Source organism: Brachycentrus maculatus, unplaced genomic scaffold (assembly GCF_059751285.1).
Source record: "Brachycentrus maculatus isolate JH-2025_06_01 unplaced genomic scaffold, ASM5975128v1 h1tg000624l, whole genome shotgun sequence".
Classification (NCBI taxonomy): Eukaryota; Metazoa; Arthropoda; class Insecta; order Trichoptera; family Brachycentridae; genus Brachycentrus; species Brachycentrus maculatus.
Genome location: NW_028281361.1, coordinates 486,406 through 507,017, shown reverse-complemented (window position 1 = coordinate 507,017; position 20,612 = coordinate 486,406). Strand labels below are relative to the sequence as shown.

The 20,612-nt window shown below is 35.5% G+C and overlaps 1 protein-coding gene across 11 annotated transcripts in view; it reads left to right on the top strand.

Moving 5' to 3' along the window:
* The window catches only part of tutl (immunoglobulin superfamily member turtle), a 337,339-nt gene extending 324,820 nt beyond the window's left edge, over positions 1–12,519 (top strand). For 4 of the 11 annotated variants that reach the window (XM_088273969.1, XM_088273966.1, XM_088273973.1 and 1 more), the window contains 8 exons: positions 830–1,092; positions 2,611–2,832; positions 3,782–3,890; positions 5,985–6,071; positions 7,728–7,913; positions 8,426–8,653; positions 10,912–10,984; positions 11,282–12,426. In XM_088273969.1, the coding sequence (XP_088130095.1) occupies positions 830–1,092; positions 2,611–2,832; positions 3,782–3,890; positions 5,985–6,071; positions 7,728–7,913; positions 8,426–8,653; positions 10,912–10,984; positions 11,282–12,296 (2,183 nt within the window). In that variant the 3' untranslated portion in view covers positions 12,297–12,426. Of the gene's footprint in view, positions 1–829; positions 1,093–2,610; positions 2,833–3,781; positions 3,891–5,984; positions 6,072–6,567; positions 6,652–7,727; positions 7,914–8,425; positions 8,654–10,894; positions 10,985–11,281 lie in introns of all 11 variants that reach the window. The other 7 variants (XM_088273968.1, XM_088273970.1, XM_088273972.1 and 4 more) reach the window with 5 other exon arrangements.
* The last annotated feature ends 8,093 nt before the right edge of the window (positions 12,520–20,612 follow it).

Genomic DNA, 20,612 nt, shown 5'->3' with positions numbered 1-20,612 from the left:
AAATATTTGTGATTTTATACTCTGATATTTATTTAATATTACCCTGGACTGGTGTGATCACCTTGCCTTCATATAAGTAATGTTCAAGATAACACTGCATCAATACGATACAGTGTCCTATGCACCATTGGTGTGGACAAGGGTTAGAAGAAGAATACATTGATATATCAACATAGATAAAGAAGAATAAGAAAATCTGGATATTTACAGGGCTTAAGACGTGTCATAGGCTGGTTTACAGATCGCTCACTCCTTTCAAGAATGTCATAAATCAAAAATTGTCAATTTTCAGTTGTGCATGTTTTCGGAATGCCCAGAAAATGTACTATATCCCAGCAGAAGAGGCAAATTTTTAACTTAATATTTACCCGCTAAAGGGCAGAATGTGTTGTTTTTTGCATTTTGAAGAAATGGTATTGTTTAATTATTTTTTTAAATATACTTGATATTTTTCAAATAGAGAAAAAACCTTCAGGTTTTGCCTAAAAAGATCTGTTACACAGTAAAAAGTTCAATAAGTGGCTAGTAATTTATTTTTAATACATTGTATTATATTTGAAACTTTAAAAACGTTCTCCTGAAAAATGAAGTTTTTTGATTTATGACGTTCGTGAAAGGAGTGAGCGGCATGTTACCAATGATTGACAACCTCACTACTCAAATTTCTGAAGTTATATATATCCTGTCATTGACACCTTTCATATACTCAAGGGTACGCATCTATGGTTGAGTCAATTAAGTTTTTCATTTAGCGGAGACGTTCCATAGTCCCTTCCAGTGTCTGGTGAATGAATATGATGATGTCTACAATATGGTGTTGGTTTGTCAGGTCCGATGGAGGTGCTGGTGCGCAAGCCGCCCGTGTTCACGCTGGAGCCGGAGTCCATGTACCAGCGCAAGGTGGGCGAGTCGGTGGAGATGCACTGCGAGGCGCAGGAGGCGGAGGGCACGCAGCGCCCGCAGCTGCAGTGGAAGCGCCGCGACGGGGCCCCGCTGCAGCGCTCGCGCGTGCGCATTAACGGCGGCAACATCACCATCGACACCCTGCGCCGATCCGACTTCGGCTTCTACCAGTGTGTCGCCAGTAACGAGGTAAACGGACGTCACCGAACCATTGTATATTAACTGGAGCCACGCAGCTCGCATAACCGTATGTGTTTTTACTTTGCACCAATTTTCAAACCTCAGTTCAATTTGGAGGGATTTTTTCATGGTGTGGAACTTTGGATAAAATAATACGTCAATCCTTGGCCTTATGACATCTGTTGAAATATCTGACTAATAATTTGTAACATTACAAGGATAAATAAAAGAATGGATCCCAGATTTTTCTTGAGGTCGGTAATTGGTCCGCGCCATAATCATGCCCTATATCTGTCTCACTCTCGACGCTACGCATCGCAAGTGGGTAAGAGTGACACACGATGCGTGCTTTGATTTATTTATGTTATGATCTTATTTGTTTATATTACGATATATTTCAAGAATAATGTGTCACAAGTGTATTATAGAGTACCAAAAAGGCACAATGAATCTCAGTGTTGCCCTTAGTCCTGAAGGTCTGTTGAGAAGCCTAAGATGCTTCTGTATCAGATCTGGGAATGCGGTGGTAGAGCTTTCAATATATGGCTCAGCCTGGTATATCAGAAAGGAAAGAAAAGAGAAAGCGTACATTTAAATGTATTAATTTAATTTCACAATGTTTATGGGTATACAATATTCTAGCAGCTGATAAGAACCACGTTGACAGCCATGAGAAATCTTTGGTATTGCTTGTATTGTTTTTATGTTCAACAGATGGCGCTGCTATTGCGGTAAAAACGTGTTTTTTCCTATCACAGGTAAAAACACTCGCATATTCCAATGCAACATTTAGTCAAAAGAAATAACTTTTGGAGATTTGATATTTTGAACAAACAAATATTTAGATTTATATTTATAAAGATATAAACAAGTAAAAGAGATATATTCAATAGGAAGATATGGATACCTTCTGATATCATGAATTTGTAATGAATTTGACTCAAAAACATTATATGTGACCGCATAATAGTTCCCCACGTGTTTTATGTTTCTAGTATTTTGTATTAACCAAATGGAAAAGACCTTAAATAATCCAAATTCAATATATAAGAAGATATCGTGGGTATACTGGCAAAAAACATTAACTCTAAAATCCCTGTTTGAATAATCCCTGTTATTTACAGCTTATAGTTTGAATAAAATACCCGCTATTAAACTTAAAGTTGAATTTTCTTTTAAAACCACATAAATATAATATTTCAAACTACTTAGTGTATTTTGCCAGTTTATAGAACATTGAAAACTTTATAATATGCATCATTAAGTCAAAATTGCATATTTTCGAGTTAAGGTTTTTTGCCATTACACCCGCGGTATATATAATGCAATAGAAGAACAATAATTATTTGATTTTATGTCAATTACTCATATATTTGATTTGCTAATGCTGTGAATTTATATCTTTCAATCTAATAAGAATTAATTATAGTAAGTAGATATAGTAGACTCTTTATTTACAGTGATCGCTTTAACTGCGGACATACTTCCTACAGACATGTGATCGTAATATGTTTGTATAAATTGCAGGTTGCAACAATAGTGACAGGAACGCAGTTGGTAGTAGAGGGCACGCAGCCACACGCCCCGTACAACCTGTCGGGCACGGCCACCGAGTTCTCCGTGACGCTGCAGTGGCTCCCAGGATACTCGGGAGGACCTGACTACAAGCAGGATTACACCATCTGGTACCGGGAGTCGGGGACGTCCGAGTGGATAAAGATCCCCGTCACACCTTCGGGGGCTACCTCAGTAAGTACATGTTAGCCAGTGGTGCAACTCTCATCGATGACTAACGTGAATATCAATATTACCCTCCCTGGTACCTGAAGCGGAGGGCTGATCACCTTTCCTTCATGTGTTAACAATCACGATAACACTGCGTTTATATGATGCAGTGCCCTATGCACCATTGGGGTGCGGATAAGGGTTTGAAGAACGTGAATACAGAGAAACTGGGAATAATTTATTTCTACATGCGATTCACCATTGACGCGTGAATCGTGATAAGTAACCTACTAAGAAAATAATCATACTAACAAATAATTTATTGAACATGTATCATGCATGGAAAGTGATTCACAACTTGGTTACTATTTGATTATTTAATTATTTTGATTAATTATTATTTAATTGAGATGAAATATTTATTTAATCTTGCCTAAGTTTAAAATAAATACTAACTAGCCCAGTTTGATTTTGGATATTTATCACAATTTACATGTTTTTTTTGTTGTTGTTAATTTAACTTGGTTTTCTCGTCAAAATTACTTTTTTTGGGATATTGCAATTTTATGAAGGAAAAGTAATCGGCTATTCAAACTTAAAACACAGTCAGGGATTTTTTTTTTAGTACATTTTTTTTGTATTTTTGGACTAAATAGAATATACTACAAAAAAAAACATACTACATAAAAAATGTCGCTGACTGTGTTTTGAGTTTGAACAACCGTAATCAGTTCTGTGGTAATAATTATTATATCTTTGATTTATAACTACCCCACATACTTTTCATGAGGCTCCGGCTTCTTCACCCTTGTTGGTTGTGTACTACAAAATTAACCATATACATATATCCATGGATATTCCGAAGGTCACCACCAAAGCTTGTGTGTTGGCAGTCCTGCTGGCAGGGTTGTTCCTTTTCCTCCACATTTGTTACTTGTCTTTATTTTCATATTTACATTTTTCTTTTCATTAGGTAACAATCAATAGACTTTCTCCGGGAACAACTTATGAATTTGAAGTGATTGGTAAAAACACAATTGGAGAAGGAATGATGAGCAAAGTTATCACCATCAGGACTCTCGGTAAGATGATTTATTCAATCTCTATTACATGTTTATTATTCCCAACCTGCAGATAAATAGTAAGCTACGAATTTACACAATTCTGGCCATTGCATAAAATATGTATTTAGTAAAAGTCCTTTAATTTGATATTCAAGGAACCAATTTTTTTTTTTAATTATCAAATAAAAAATAATACAATTGTCAAAAAATATTCTTTCGCAATGACTAGCATACGGCGGCCATTTTTTTTTTTACTGAAAGTCAAGTATGTCAAGTAAAGTTTTGGTGACATATTTACGCAAAAAAAGCAAACATATAATTGTAAATATATTTATTTAAAGTGAACACATTGTTTACGGCGTGCACATATTATATTTGTGCATTTCGGTTACCTTCAGCAAAAAAACACATTTTTAACATCTAATTTCTTGTCATGTTTACTTTTCTGTATAGCGGATAGATATCACTATAATACCAAAATATTATTGATTATTTTCTGTCATCATTCTTTCAATGCAATCTAATATCGCCCGTGACAAATTACATTTCTTTAATAAACTTCTCCACAACTAATGTGTTATTAGTGCAAAATTACTAATCTTCTGATTGACTTTTAAAATATAAACTGCAAAATTAAACATCGCTCGACTGTATATAAAAATTGAATTTTTGTCCTAGATATTTTGACTTCAAGATAGATCAAAAGATACAATGGTCAAAAATGCTATTTTGTCATATCTTTTCACATTGTTTCAATATTTTATCTGTTACATATCTGTCGATAGTAAGAAAATGCATTTTTGAGATATGGGTATAGTTAAACATAAAGTTTAAACCCTTGCGCTAAACAAATAAGCAATTTTTTTTATACCACTAAAATTACACTTATCTGTCTCTCTGGTATTTTTTCGCATTTTGAAAATACCTATATAATTTTGACATGAACTAAGGGAAACCGAAATCTACATTTAAAAAAAATTATATATGTATCAGCTATTTAGGATGAAATTACAAGCTTTTCCAACAGAAGATTCAGAATTATTAGAATTAAAGAATTATTTTATGGGAAAAAATGTTTCAATTCACAAAATTTCATAGTAATGGTATAATTTATTACCGAAAGTAAATTTTGGGACCTTGACAGTGCCGCAAATTACGAGTTAAGAATTATGATCGTTCTGATAAATGGATTTTTTCATATGTACATCTATAAAAATAAAATAAACACTAATTCAAGGTGAACTCCCAGATTGATTTAATTATGTACTCAAAAATTTAATGAAGTCACTTTTCTTTGTCAATATATTTTGGTATTTTATTATAAAATAAGTAATTTTCTGTCATTCTGTCTTTATTTTATAATATATATGTATATTCTGATATCGTAATAACATTTAACATCTAATATATGTCTGCATCTAAGTAATGTATCCATAGATACTTGATTCATTGTTTAGAACATTTTTTAAAATCCAGGATTCGGATCTCACATACTAATATAAGAGTTTCTGCTTAGTAAAAAAGCTTCTTTACATCTCACCAATAGATGTCTCTAGTGAAGTTCTAGTGATTCAAGAACAAAGTTTCTAAATTGGTTCATATATATAGAACTTCCAAGAATTTGAGTAGTGTGGTTGTCAATAATGGGTAGAATTGGTGAATGTTACACGTGTGTAAAGTGATCACTTAAACCAGCCTATGACGGTCGTAAGCCCCGTAAATGCCCAGACTTCCATATTCTTCTTCATCTTTGATGAGATGTCAAAAAATAATTTTTTTAAATGTTTTCAAAAGACCCATTTTTGTCTTTTACAGTGAATGAAGTATAGTTCCTTTCTTTTTCTCAATAACTACTCTATAAATCTGTAGACATTAAAAAAAATAACATCTTAATGAGTATTTTTATATTTGATCAATAACCTTAGTTTGAAAAACAGCTGTTAACTTCTACATTGGTTACCAATAAACAATTTTCTGATACTTAATGCGTAATATTATAACAAGTAGTCTGTGTTTAGTATTATTTTATATCTAAATAAAGGGTATTATTGTCTAAGAACAGTGGTTTGAATGTGCAGAATATATAATAATGAGTTTTGTTACGGCGGGCAGATGTAGGACTTCCTAGAAAAGTTGGGATACAGCCGCTACCGACCGCACCGGATGAAAAAGTCTTTCAACACGCGCCCGACGATGCCGGTACTGCCATTAAAAAATCAGCCATTTGTTTTGTTGAAAACTTGAGCTCGCTTTTTAAAATGTCTTTGTCTTAGAGTTCCCGTTTTGATTTATGTGAAAAGTCCTCGATCGACACCAGCCATTACTTATTATTTTGCAGTATCTGTATTTTTCCAACTAATTTTACTTTTGCACGAATGTTTAGATTAGTTGTTATAATTTTATTTATTTATCGCTATTATTTTTCAGATCTAAATATATATTTTCTTTATAGTTTTGTATCTTCTCAGTAGATGCCGTAGTAATTAACACTGGTTTACTCGAGATCTCGCGAGCCATTGTGTATCGGGTGTTATTCTCGCATACTCCGAATGTTGGCAACAACTCACTCACTCCATTAACCCCTAACCTCCGATGTGTGGAATCATTTCTCTCTTCCTTCTCCTTACAGTCGATCACAATCGACCGCTACACTGCAATGGAAAAATCACATTTGTTGTTTTTATTTTGATTCCAGAAATCATTGATTATACTAGTGTTATTATTTTTCCGACTGATTCCACAGGCGCCATCTTGTTACCCACGGTCTTGCGACCTAAAGGTACCGCATCATTTATCCGTTTTCCACCTTTTTGTTTTGTTTCTACACCTTTACATCTCATTGCCACTTGCACCACCACAATACGCTTATATCCTCTCTTCCTTTTCTGTAGTAGCCTAGTAGCCTAGTAGCCGTGCTTGACTTAGAGACCTTATCTCGTATTCTACTGTTGCATGAAATAACATTGTATCGACGGTGGAAAGCATTAAGTCGGGAGCGCAATTTTGTCTTAACTTAATTTGATACAAGCCTTGTAGATACGAAGTACAGATTAAATGTGAAAATAACAAAAAAATATTAGTTAGGTTTCTATATAACCAACCACTCACCGAGATTGATAGCTGGTTTTGACAAGGCCTCGAGACGTGGCCGTCTCTTAGTCAGGACAATCACTGCACCAGCTCCCGAGCACCATTATACACCACTACCATATCACTATTCACACATTTGCACCTATATGAAATAATAATCATACGGGATATTATTCTGCCCAAAGATCAACATGCGCAGTATGTGTTTAATATTTTTATAAATGTATAGTGATGCTTGTTGCTGGTGAAGTGGTTGTCCTGACGAAGAGACGAATACGTCTCAAAACCGTTACACTGAATTTTGATGAGTGGCTGTAAAATAAGTAATATTCGGTTAAAATATCTGACAGCAAAGTTAATGATTTTAATACTGAATTTTTTTAAATTCATTATTTTTATTTGTCAAATGTAAGACATATTTTGATGATACAAAATACCATAACTTGTAAAATAACACACAATTTGATTCATTCAATGTTTCATAAAAATATAATCAAACCATTCAATAAAAGTATCCCTTGCGCCCTTTTTGACTTCCAGTGCCGGTATGTTTTTTTTTCAGTTTCAACTAACATTCTTGGAGGTTTGTACGTTTCTGAGACACTGTCAATTCTTGTTATATTTATCTAACAAATTATTGGTCAATTATTAGTAAATTTCTCTCAGTGAAGGCATGCGAAACTATAGTGGCATCCAGAATGATTTGAAACTTACGAAACATGGCTTTATTTGACTGCAGATTGTTTACTGAGGTCCGTGTTGCAGGTCCCAAGCCTGGTCCGCCCAGGAACCTGACGGTCACGGAGATCAGCAATGGTTTCCTAATAACTTGGCAGCAACCGCTGGAAAGATCCAACCTGATTCAGTTTTATACAATTAAGTACAGAACGGACGCGCAATGGAAAACGCTCAATAGAGGACAGATCCGGCCTGAAGAAACTAGTTATTTAGGTAAACAAACTCTCCTTTTGTTAATGGCTGGAAACACTCCAATTCACAACATACCTTTGTACTTTTCGCTGTAACCTTAAATAAAGGTTACATTTGTTTAATCATCTTTGAGTTCCTTTTGAAATACATACGCTAATTCTTATCGATAATCTTTAAATTCCTTTTTTTGTCCTCGGAAGATTCCAGATATTTTATTTTATCAATTATGATAATATTTTGTTTAAATTTCACTTGTCATCATTTCATACTATATTTATAAATAATTTTTTTTAAATTAAAATATGAATGAAAAATCTCTCATGGGCATATCCTGTGCATGAGTATATACATATTATGAAGCGAATTTTTATCATTTTAAACCAGAAAAAATAGGTATTTAACATTATGTTATATACCTGTTTTTACTTGTACTACTTTACTAAGTTCCAAGGATTCAAATGCATCCTTAACTGCGACCATTCTCGGTACACATAAATTAATACACATTTACCATTTTTGAATGCCTTTTGCAGTTAAAAATCTAGTCGGAGGCAGGACGTACTACTTCAGAGTGTTGGCAAATTCGGTCACGAGCTACGAGAGCTCCGAGGAGGTGAAGTTCCCCGTCCCGGCGCGCGTCAAGCACAAGGCCATCACGGCGGGGGTGGTGGGGGGGATCCTCTTCTTCATTGTGGCCATCATACTGTCCGTCTGCGCCGTGAAGATTTGTAATAAGAGAAAGCGGAGAAAACAAGAAAAGGGTGAGTCGGGAGAGTAGCACTTGCCAGAGAGGTCGTGTGTTTGAACCTTTAACGAGAACCAAAATTAAATCCGAAAACGATACATTCTACGAATGTCTACTCGATGTAGAACGGTGACGGGATTATTCATTATCAACTAACAAATTGCGGAAGCATGATATATTTACCATATTGACGACAAAGAAGTTCATAATTATCATTGCATTTCATTTTGTTTCGTATTTCTATTTTTTCGTATTTTTTTATCTTTGCTGTTAGAAAATTTTAAACATTTTAATGCCACAAGAAATTCCATTGAATCGTACTAATGTAGTTTTCAATTTGATAAATAAAACATAATTGAAATAGAAGTGAATCACTGAAATTTCTTATTTGGTATTTAAAACAAAGTTTTAAAAGTATTTAACATATTGTATTTAGAAGAAATCAAATAACAAAATACTTCAATTCATTTTTATATCCGTTTAAATATTAATATTTAAAGTTTTAATTGTAGAGTGCATGATATCTCAACATATGTCGAGTTAGTAAAAATCTGATAAACAACTCCTAAGTAGGATAAAATCCCGCATTTGTCAACCAAAATAAAATTGCAAATTAAAAATTATGTTTTTAGGTATTTCATAGTTTGTTAAATAACTCGGAATAAAATCTCAAATTATCTCTGCTTGGATACTTACAATTTTTAAGAATAAATGTCAACTATTTTGTATTGAAAATGCGAAGTGTTTCAGTCGCTCGAAACACTTTGAGTAAAATGGTTATTATTATTAAGTAAAACGTTAAATGCTACACAGTGAATAAAATGGCCCATTCAGAAACTGAATCACAAGTTATAAGCCTATAAAAAAAGATATCCAATTTCAAGGTACATACATCTTTATTTATGATAAAGAATAAAATACAATTAAATTATATTATAAAACCTTAAAATGAATGTTTAGTAGTGGCAGCATGCTTTATTAATTGCCTGCTGTCTTTTGTCTTTAATTTAAGTTTAATTGTAAATGTTATCATAATAACCATTGTTATCATTCGCATGCTCTTAATCATTGCGTAGTTACTAATTCAATGGAACATAACAAAAGTAGTACTTAACAAAGGAGTAAATTATGTAGAAGGATACTAGTATTTACATATAAAAATAAAACACTTGTATAAGATCACTTTTAAATTTATTTAGTAAACACGACAAGTTTTGAGAACTTCAGATGTTCTCGTCAACATGTGAAAATATAAACGTTATTTTTATATTAAAATTAAACTACTATTCCACAATATTAAAGCCAAATCCCACTTATGGCTGAAAATATTTTCAAAATGCCTTGATAACCCTTTTTTATTTGATTGATTGATCAAAGATCCATTGTTTTGGTATAAGAGTACCGATTCACTGTGCGGATCTTGTAAATGATTGGATCTCACATACATCTAATCCAAACAATACTTTGTGCTATCCTACATAAAAATAAAAAAAAATTCATGTGCAAAATATTAATCTCTAGTTGTGTCACGCTGTCAACACGTGTGTCCTTACTAAGCAAGTGGATACATAAGCGCATATAGTACGGTTTTGAATTTCTCTTTGCATGTTTTTGGATTTACGGGAAAATTAATTATGAGATGTTTTTTACACCATCCATCCTAGAAAATCGAGAATGTACTACTGTATATGTAAATGTTGTATGTTTAAATCATTTGTGATTCTTATTTATTTATTGACATCTTATAGGTTCAAATCTCTTTTTTAAAGATATTGTCATTTGTTACATATATTGTCCGCTTAATCCGTTAAGTGTCTAATTCCATCTGGGTTTACTGTACAGGACAGTAAAAAGATTTTAATTCAACTCTCAAATGGAATATATCATATGTTCAAAATACAATTAAATTAAAGCCTGAACATAATATTACTTTCTCGTATCTTGTAATCCCAAATGTAGTTAAACACTTAACGGAAAGCTGACAATATCTACTGTATTTGCATTTAATGTTATTTATGTATTTTTTATTTACTTTTCCAAATTGTGAAATTTTTATGTTAAATTTTGTTGACGCAACTTGATGTGTTCCATTTGATTAGTGACAGAACCCATATCTGGCATCAACAGCTTTGCAAACGTTTCATCCGCTTCCTTCTTAGTCGCAATATGGTGTTATGACCCTGTGGAGAGCATGTGGCCCCTGGCTTTCTACCTCACTTGCCCAAACAGGACGAGAGGTATCACCATTAATATTCAGAAATCATTCGATTGCAGCATACAACATGGTAGCGTGCCGAATCACAGACTTGCGCAACGGAGACCCCAGCACTCAAGTGCCTTTCAAAAAGTGAGTTCCCATTTACCAATCTTTGTCAAGCAACAAACAACAAACAACACTACTCGAATGTTACAAGAATTAACAAAACACAATTGTGAATAATGATTTTTATTTCAAAAGAATTCCTCACTTACATATTTTATAATTAATTAACATATTTATTTTTCCTCTTCTCTACACTTGGATGCTATCTGGATACAGAAAGTCAGGTGATTTTCAACAATTTTTATTGTTTGTAGTAGAATTGATCCAAATGTTTCCACTTCATTATATTACGAGATATTTGACTCGGTATAAATATTTCAGATTTAGAACGAGCGGAATATCAAGTGTGAGCGTCTGCCTGAAATTCCTAGCCAACTGGATATGGCCGCGGGGCCGCTGCTCCGGGGAGCCCGGCCAGTACTGGGGCGGGCACCCACACTACTGGGGCACGGGCGACGGCGCGGGCGGGGGCGGCGAGCTGGCCAGCATACATCGCGCGGCCGACGGGCGCTTCGTGCTGCGCGCCTCCACGGCCAGCCTGGCCAGCAGCTCCTCGGACGAGGGCGGCTTCCTGCCGCGGCGCGCGCGGCCCTCCTGGCGCCGCCCGCTCGCGCCCTGCCCCTCGCGCCTGAGCCTGCGCTCGGAGGGCTCCGGCCAGAGCGCGCGCGCCTACCTGCCGGCGCCGCACTTCCGCGCCTCCTCGCCCGCAGCCTGGTCGCCGTGGGCGCCCGCCTACTTCAGCGACCTGAGCTCGGTGCGCCAGGCCAGCTCGGGGGAGCGCTCCTTCCCCACGCCGCCGGGGCTGGCGCGCCTGCGCTCCGTGCACCAGCGCTACTCGCAGGAGCTGCCCTCGCTGCGCGCCATCCGCGAAGAGCGCGCGCCTACCCGCCAGCCGCGCCGGCTCGCGCGCTCGGCGCCCGACCTGGCGCGTCGGCCCGAGCACGAGCCCTCGCCCGAGAGCCGCTCCTCCTCCTCGGGCTTCGGCAGCAAGAACACCTCGCAGCGCAACCGCAGCGGCGACTCGGCCGAGTGGCGTCCGCCGCCGTACCGCGCGCCGCCGCCCGCGCCGCTGTGGCTGGAGCTGGCACTGCTGACGCCCGCCGCGCTGCTGGCGTCCGCCACGCCCGCCGCGCTGGCCGCGGGTGACGCGGGCTCGGTGGACGCGCACTACGAGTTCGACCCGGCCTCGCCCACGCCGCCCGCCTCCACGCCCACGCTGCGCGCGCCGCGCCGCGACACCGAGGCCCGCCTGCGCGCCATGAAGGAGGAGTTCCACGAGTTCCGGCGGCGCCAGGCGCAGCGCCACCGCGAGCGCGACCTGCGCAGCGTGTGCTAGCGCAGACTACAGAGACTACAGAGCCAATCATCCACCACCACGTCTAGAACAAACAAATATATTAGTGCGATTCAAATGAAGTACTTAGATAAATATTAAATTTAAGTAAATAATGAAAACATGTTCTAAATTTCCCGAAACGAGTATCGAACTACAAACAAACACGTGTAATATTGATACTGCCGTATATAATCTTAAGTAATATTATAATTCTACAATGCGTTTTATTTTACACTTTACACATATAAATTTATATAAATGATATGCGTATTATATAAACAATATAGGACTCGGTATCGAAAGAAACGTAAACTATAAACGCATCATCGAGTGCGGACGTACGCGGGATGGGACGCAGAGGGCGCGACGAGTGTTGTATAGAAACGCGAGGAAAGAACGAACCGGTCGCGTGTTCTGCGTCGCGTTCCCGCGTAAGTTATATATATAAAAGTCACAACTTAATGGATAAGCAGTAGTTATGAATTTATTACGAATATATGGATTTACACAAAGATTTATTGAAATAATATATATATTGTGCAGATACATTTTAGCAAAACGTTTGTTACACGGATTGAGAGGACGCGGAACAATTTTTATTTAGAATTTATTTCTAATTGATAAATTGGACTCGTGTTCTAAAGCTCATGTGAACTTGTCCACACATCATAGATAAGTAAGGATCGTTCAGTTATGTAATTTAAATTCAAACGTTGTATATTCTCCTTTGTTTTATCATTTTAAGGAAACCGTATTATATTTAATTTATTGTTATTCGGAACAGTTTCACTTGTGTTCAAATCATTCTTTACAATTTTGTTTTTTTTTTCAAATTATGTTTGGTTTATTTGGCTATGTGTGATGTGTGAAAATTAGATAGTGCTCACGTATCATGTCTAACAAATTCGTAAAAATAAATAATTTAACAGCAATAAAAATTAATTATATCACGAGGAAAATAAAGGTAGTTAGTAAAAAATTACATTGAAAATTGATGTTTTGTGAATTGTTGTGATTTTAAGTATTGATTTTTTCTATTTTCTGTATCAAATCTGGTGATGCAGACAAAATAATAGTTTTAAAAAAATACAAAAATGAATTTATCCAATTTTGCTATTTAATAAATAAAAATATTTCATTAAAATACCGTAAAAGGTTTTTTTTTTATATATGATGGCTTGAAATATCGGTAAGCGCCTTTTAAAAAGGCGCAGCTAGTTGGACTTTGAAATATTTTTCGATATTATTTAATACGGCTAAAGTCACTCATTTCAACAAAATTTTAAATTAGGTTTTATCAATTGATTTTTGAACTAAAATTTTACATATAACAGTCACCCAAAGATTCTAGACACACTTCCGACCGCAACAAGCTAAAACACATGTCTAAAGCCGTGTATCCACTACGTACGCAAGCAACGATGTGCAATTGCTCCTGGTGGATACATCCGGGCGCTTTAAGTGTGCGAAGGTTTGAGCGTGAGAGTTTATTAATTCCAGTGGGATCGGACCAACAAAGACACGAGTAAAACAGATTAATGGTATTTACCGAATCGATAAATCGGTCAATGTTATATAAAAATCATTGGAAAATAAGTGCTTTAAATAATAATAACTAAGAAATGTCCCGAGGTTCCGGAATAATGGAATGTAAACGCGTTTCCAATATCACACATAGCCGGCTAGGCCGCGCAGACTTTATAAAAATGATTATTGTACATAAGAAATTAATATTAGGTATACACACACACACACAAGGATAGCCTCGGTGGCTATCCTGAATAATTCTAACGCTTTATGGCGCAGGTGCGAACCTCACCTGCGCTTTGTACTATATAACTATAGATATAACATTACATTATATTATGTAGGTAGTGCGCTTAGCCTACATTCGCCGTAGAATTACATAGATATTAGAAATTCATTTACTTTAAAAAAGAACTTACAACACTGATAATATTATCTAAACAATTGTGGTATTTCAATGCCATCGCTGTTTTCGTATTACTTGTGATGATAATTTTAAGTTATTTTATGTTAAATCGATCTAGGTGGCAATTTGATAGTAGAATCTCGCTGAACCATTCGCTCTATTCATTTCTGTTTTACAATCGGTCAATTATTTATAAAGTGTCAGTACGAAAGTTATTGATATCATTTTGTGTCGTTGGCACTTTTTACGGACGTTTCGAATCCATTGAAGCATCCATCATCGGGGCTGATAAATCTAAGGAACTTAATACAATTCTCAAAGTCCTAAATATTGGACAGTAAAATAATAAGTGATTCCTCGAGTTAATCAATTACTTCTCCTAATTATGTAATTATACAAAACTAATATTAATTGTAAGCTAGGGGGATGAATTTCAAAATGAACAAAATTCTACTGTTTCTATCATAGATAAATTTACAAACGTACAATCAAGTTTCGTGAATCTAAACATTTTGTTCAAAAGCAATCAATATTAAATATTAAATTAATGCTGTTTCCATTGACATTCGGTGTACAATTTGTGGAAGTTCATATTTCTTTAATATTTCAAAGGGATTCTATTAAGAATTGTCAGTTAAAGATTTAACATTAACACGGGGACTATGAGTCGGTCACTTAATTTTGGTTGTTGAAACGATTTGAAGAGCATCGATAGATATAAAAGTATAGATCTCTATGTCATTGGTCCTAACCTAACCTCTAAATACTCAGTTACTCGCGGAAAATGTACCGCTAATGGAAATGCCTAAAAATAAAAATAGTACTGCCAATTTTATAGCAATTATGAAGTGTAAGTGTTTTAATATGAGTTTTTTACGAGGCAAAGCAATAATTAGCGTATGGAACGGAAGGATGTAGTCGTAGGCAGGTTGCGTTAGGACACGGGACATTATTTTACTTTTCCCACTCTTAAATTGCCACCTTAATCGACGTTTCAGATTTCATTTTGAGTAGAAGATTGTGTTGCCGATATACTGTGAACATTTGCTCACTGGATTTTTATATTGTAAAAAAGTAACGACGACTCGTTCTGCGAAAGCGGACTAGCAATAATACTTCGCAATGTGAAATCTGAACTAAATTGTGACTCGCATAAGGTATTTTTAATTTCAAGTACAAATCGCCATAATTTTATGTGTTTGTTTAATTGTTTAGTGGTTTGTTTTACTATAACATGTTTACTACAAACTGAAGCGGGAATGCGAATTTATTATTTAAGTTTTGAAATACAATCAACCGGGTGACCGTACCGAAGGTGTGCAAATATTTCCGACGGATTATTTAAAAAAATAAATTATTCCAAACTATTTTTAAACAACTGTATAAATTACTCAATTATGATAAATATAAACTTTGAAATCTATTAAATAAATTACTGAAATTTCAGTGCGGAAGTGAAGCGACAAGTTTATTAGCCGATTTGGTCAACGGTTGTATCGAAGTGTATTTTGAGGGCATATCTGACTTATACGATAACCAAATCAAACTCGACAAGTGACAGATTTCTACATATTTTGTGCATCCCGATAATAATTCAAAGTTTAAAATTTGCATCAGACCGCACTCATATATGGTATCTATCATCCAGAAAGGGCCGATTGCATTTTATTTACATTTCCATTTGATTGATATATTTATGAAGATCTGTGATTATATAAAATAAACCCTTTAATATAGGAAACAGAAAGTTAAATGTCTACATTTTGATTTGACGGATACACAATGATTAATTAACACGTAATTGCTAGCGAAATAATTTTTATAAATATTTCCAGACAGATAATTCCAAATTTCCAGTTTAAAATGAATCCGACGTAACTATCGTAATATTTAACGAGTATGTAAGCGAATGGACACCTCGTCATTTTGTATTAAATATAGATTTTCAAATTCAATAGCGATACATTAGTTGTTTACTCACCGGGTGCGGATATCATCCGACTCGTTTATAATTGACTTAATCTTATCAACTATCAGTCCATTAACTGACTAAAGCATGAGTGATTCTAAATATTGTAAAACCTATTTATTTTTAATGTAAGGATGATATATATACATGAGGCCTTTATTTCCAAAATTCACTTGTTCCGATAAAGTACATTGTTAAAATTAAAATATGAAAGATAAAAATAAATTCAGTAGAAAGCAATAATTTGAATCGATTGTAAATCATCCTTAGGAAAATCAACCCAGTCTCGTGAGTTACAATGGCATCTATCTAACATTGAAGTTCCTTGCGTACTTATGTACCATGTAGTTCAAAATGAATTTCGCTTATTCGAAATGTTACTATCTGAATGAAAATTAAGATAAAACTTGCCTTATAAATATGTATATATCTGATTCAAAAAGCAATGAAAACAATATGTGTCGCATAATTGGTGAAAAATCTATTATTAGTATTAATATGTATGAAAACAGGGTTTGTGATTCTATTGAATTTATTTATTTTAGTCATAACTGTTTTGCCTTGCGAGAGGACATTGCCAAACTGTCTTGAAAAAGTACAACATTTTAAAAGCAGTCAAAGTTAGACTTTTATTCTATTGTACTCAAACACTGTATTCAACACCTGAGGGTCATAAATTAAGATATATTACAAATCTCAACTGCTATTGTGGTATAATGGTACCTATAAAAGTGGTAAAAAAAATTCTTTATAGGGACGAAGATTTTTTTTCAATATTGATACATACTAAGGGAATACTCCATATGGTAGTTTGGGCATTCATAAGGCTATTGATCTGGCATTAGCTGGCTTGATCACTTAATACATCATATGTATGTATAATGTTCACCATTCGGCCCATTGATGCTATATACAGAGTATGCCATCATATTGAGAAACTGAGGTTGGACTCCCATCTATTGAGAACTTTGTAAACTAAATAACTTTCTCATATTGACCATAGGTGAGGAATTTTTCAAATTTATATTCACCTTTTAGGAGATGACTGAAGGATTACTTCATTTATTGAAATAACAATTACTTCTAAGGGCAGAATAGCGAATGTTACACACTGTATAAAGTGATCACTTTAGCCACCATATTTAGGTCATAAGTTTCGTGATTTGTCCACACTTCCATATTTCTATAAAAATGTGATTTGTGTCTATTGAAACATCTAATATACCTTCTTGGTATATTATTCAGTGTTTGAGTGCAAAATATTTCAAATAAAAACTCCCTGCTCTAAAACTCTTACATTTAAGTGAATGTACCTGGTTTATTTAACACAGTTTGATATTACCCTTTGTGAGGCGAAACAGCTATAACAAAAATAAATTCAGTAGAATCATGAATGGTTTTTTTTCTATATTAATATGAATGTATTTTGGAATTCCACAAGACAAATTTCAGTCCAATAAAGCAATAAGTCTGGTTTGGAAAGATGGGCCTCATTTATTTTCAAGTCCAAGTACCAGGAATGCATGTTGTTACTAAACGAGTGAAGATGATATATTGTCATGTGGATGTACTTAGCAGCAGGATATGACTCGGTACTCGGTACTCGGAGGATGTGCGAGCCGAGTGGCCGGGTACGCGGTACCGGCGTGAGATTGGTTTCACCAGATTGTAACATGTCCAACAGCCGAGTTCTTGCCCGAATAAAATTTGAAACTTATCGGTATGCTCTTATTTCCTCGGAGTAATGTTGCATGCGTAACTTGCATTAAGCGAAGCACTCACAGTTTTCATTCCTCACCCGCCCTCACCACTGCGACCCTATTAGCCCCTAGTTAGTGTGTAAGTGTTGAACAACTAGACAGAGCAGTTACTGTGTAACTACGCTATGAAATTTAACTCAATACAATAATGTTGCCACAAGTATTCCATTTTTGTATTTTCTTTTGTCGATCCTCTCTTCTCCTACATCTGCACCTTTTCGTTTGGTTCTTCCCTTTCTTTCCTTGTTAAATCTTTACCCGCGGTCGGCGCACAGTCTGTGACACCTTGGATAAAGCCCGACACGCGTTTGGCACACGCGCAGCACACAGGGGTCCCCAACATTCAAACCTCGATTTCTCTGGACTGAGTATTGACATCGTAATGATCTTTAGCATAAAACGTATCTAATTCTTCATACTACGGACAGCTGTGGAAATAATCCCAATGTAAAATATCCTTTTGTATAGATGTATAATAATATTGGGCAATGTTGATCTTGCTGAGTGCTGTAATTTGATAAAATTTGTCTGCATCTTACTTGGCCCTTACGTACATTCATTTTATATATACAGCAGTAACACACTGCAAAAATATTTGATTTAGAGTTTTTATCAAAATGGTTTTGTTATTTACTTAAATATCTGTTACTGTAAAAAAAAAACAAAAACAAAAACAAAAAACGATCCGCCGGATTGTAAAAATGTCAACTCATTTAAAACATTGCCTAATAAATGACATAGAATAGAATGGTGACCACACCTCAAAAGTTACATCCATTGGTGGATAGAAAACATCCTATAAAATAATATAACAAAAATGTTATCCAGAAGTTTGCTTTGGTGAAGAAGTCATTCAATTCGCAAACAAACTACAATTATTCAAGTATGGACTCATTATGACCATTAGACCTGTGTATCATTAGCACTTTTTCAGATGTTTCAAACCGCATCGCAACGTCCATCATCTAATGTAGTCTAGTGGACACTGCAATGTGGTAGAAAAAAATCCATAACAAGAATTGGTAATGGTGCACTGTATAATAAATCCATATAAATGCTATCAGCATCTAGAAGGCAGTGAAAAATGTAAGGAATTTAATAACGGTCTCATCCCAATAAGTGAGACATTTTATGGAGTGCTACGTAGCTGAAATGACAATTACCTTCAAGAACGAGATGACGCTGATCAAAAGAGACACCTACTTGATTTGTGACCACAAAAATAAAAGGTTTGTTATAACAATAAGTTACTTCTTTACATCTCACCAATAGATGTCTCAAGTGATTCAAGAACAATGTTTCTAAATTGGTTCATATATAAACTTCCAAGAATTTGAGTAGTGTGGTTTGTCAATAATGGGTAGAATTGGTGAATGTTACACGTGTGTAAAGTGATCACTTAAACCAGCCTATGACGGTCGTCAGCCCCGTAAATGCCCAGACTTCCATATTCTTCTTCAGCTTTGATGAGATGTCAAAAAACAATATGAAAATATTCCTGTAATTGGAGATAATCCAGATTTTGTGAACAAGTATTTGGACACACTCAAAATGTTACAATAAGTCCCCACTTTTCTTGGATACATTATAAGCAGTATTTTTTATATTGTTTGAAATGATAATGCAATTTTAAACCAAGTCAACTTATTTGGTTGTACTATTTCTCTCTCGTTGGCTGAAAAGTCTTGGTTTTTGCAGTTTCGCTATTCACAGACCTTTATAGGGTACATCACCCCTATCAATACTGAAAGACAGTTGATTAAAGTTTATTTAGACAAGTCAATCATTAAATTTATAAAGTCCTGCGCTCCAGATTGTAGGATATAAAAGAATATATTTAATGGGATTCAGGATGACCGAAGGAGCTCAGGATGAAAGACGTTACATCTAACTGGAGGAGAAGGGGGACTAGCATCAATGGTTAGGGCACTCGGGGTTGCATACCCCGATCTTGTACGAGTATTACTCTCTGATAATGTGTATGATTCTTTTAGCTCTAAATAATATTTTCCTGTAACAAACAATTACTCATTATGCAATATACTACTTCTTTTTCTTATTATAGGCCTTGCGGCCTGTTTTTAAGAGGGATTAGCCTCCTGCAATGTCGATTCCCAGCTATCGACCCATCTCTTTGGTGGTCTGCCCGGGAGTCGTCTACCATGGGGTTGGCCGTACAGTGCGATGTGGGGGAGTCTGTATGGTTCCATTCTCATCTCGACATCTTCGATCTCGCATATTTCCCTGATCCTGGCATTTCTGATTCTATCTCGATATACAACTTGTTTTTAAAAAATTGCGGCAATGCTTTTGTGCCACTATAATTATTTACCTGCAACAATTTGAGATGAACCACCACCGCCATAGTAACAACAATAGTAAGAGCACGGTCAATGATGACATTTGCCCTTGCTGCTTTAAATCAAAACAAGATACATATAGCAATTTTACCGGTCAAGTTCCAGGCCGGCCGATGATAAAAATTTAGAAACAGGTGTCATAAAGTTCCTTCCACCGTACCGTAAATTACTACACTCTTCCAATCAATCATCTGCAGTGCTTCGGAACTCTTGAACTTTCCATCACTTCACTAGAAATAAATAATACACAAGTTGGAAAGTTTTATTGAATAGAACATTAAATTAAATACACCA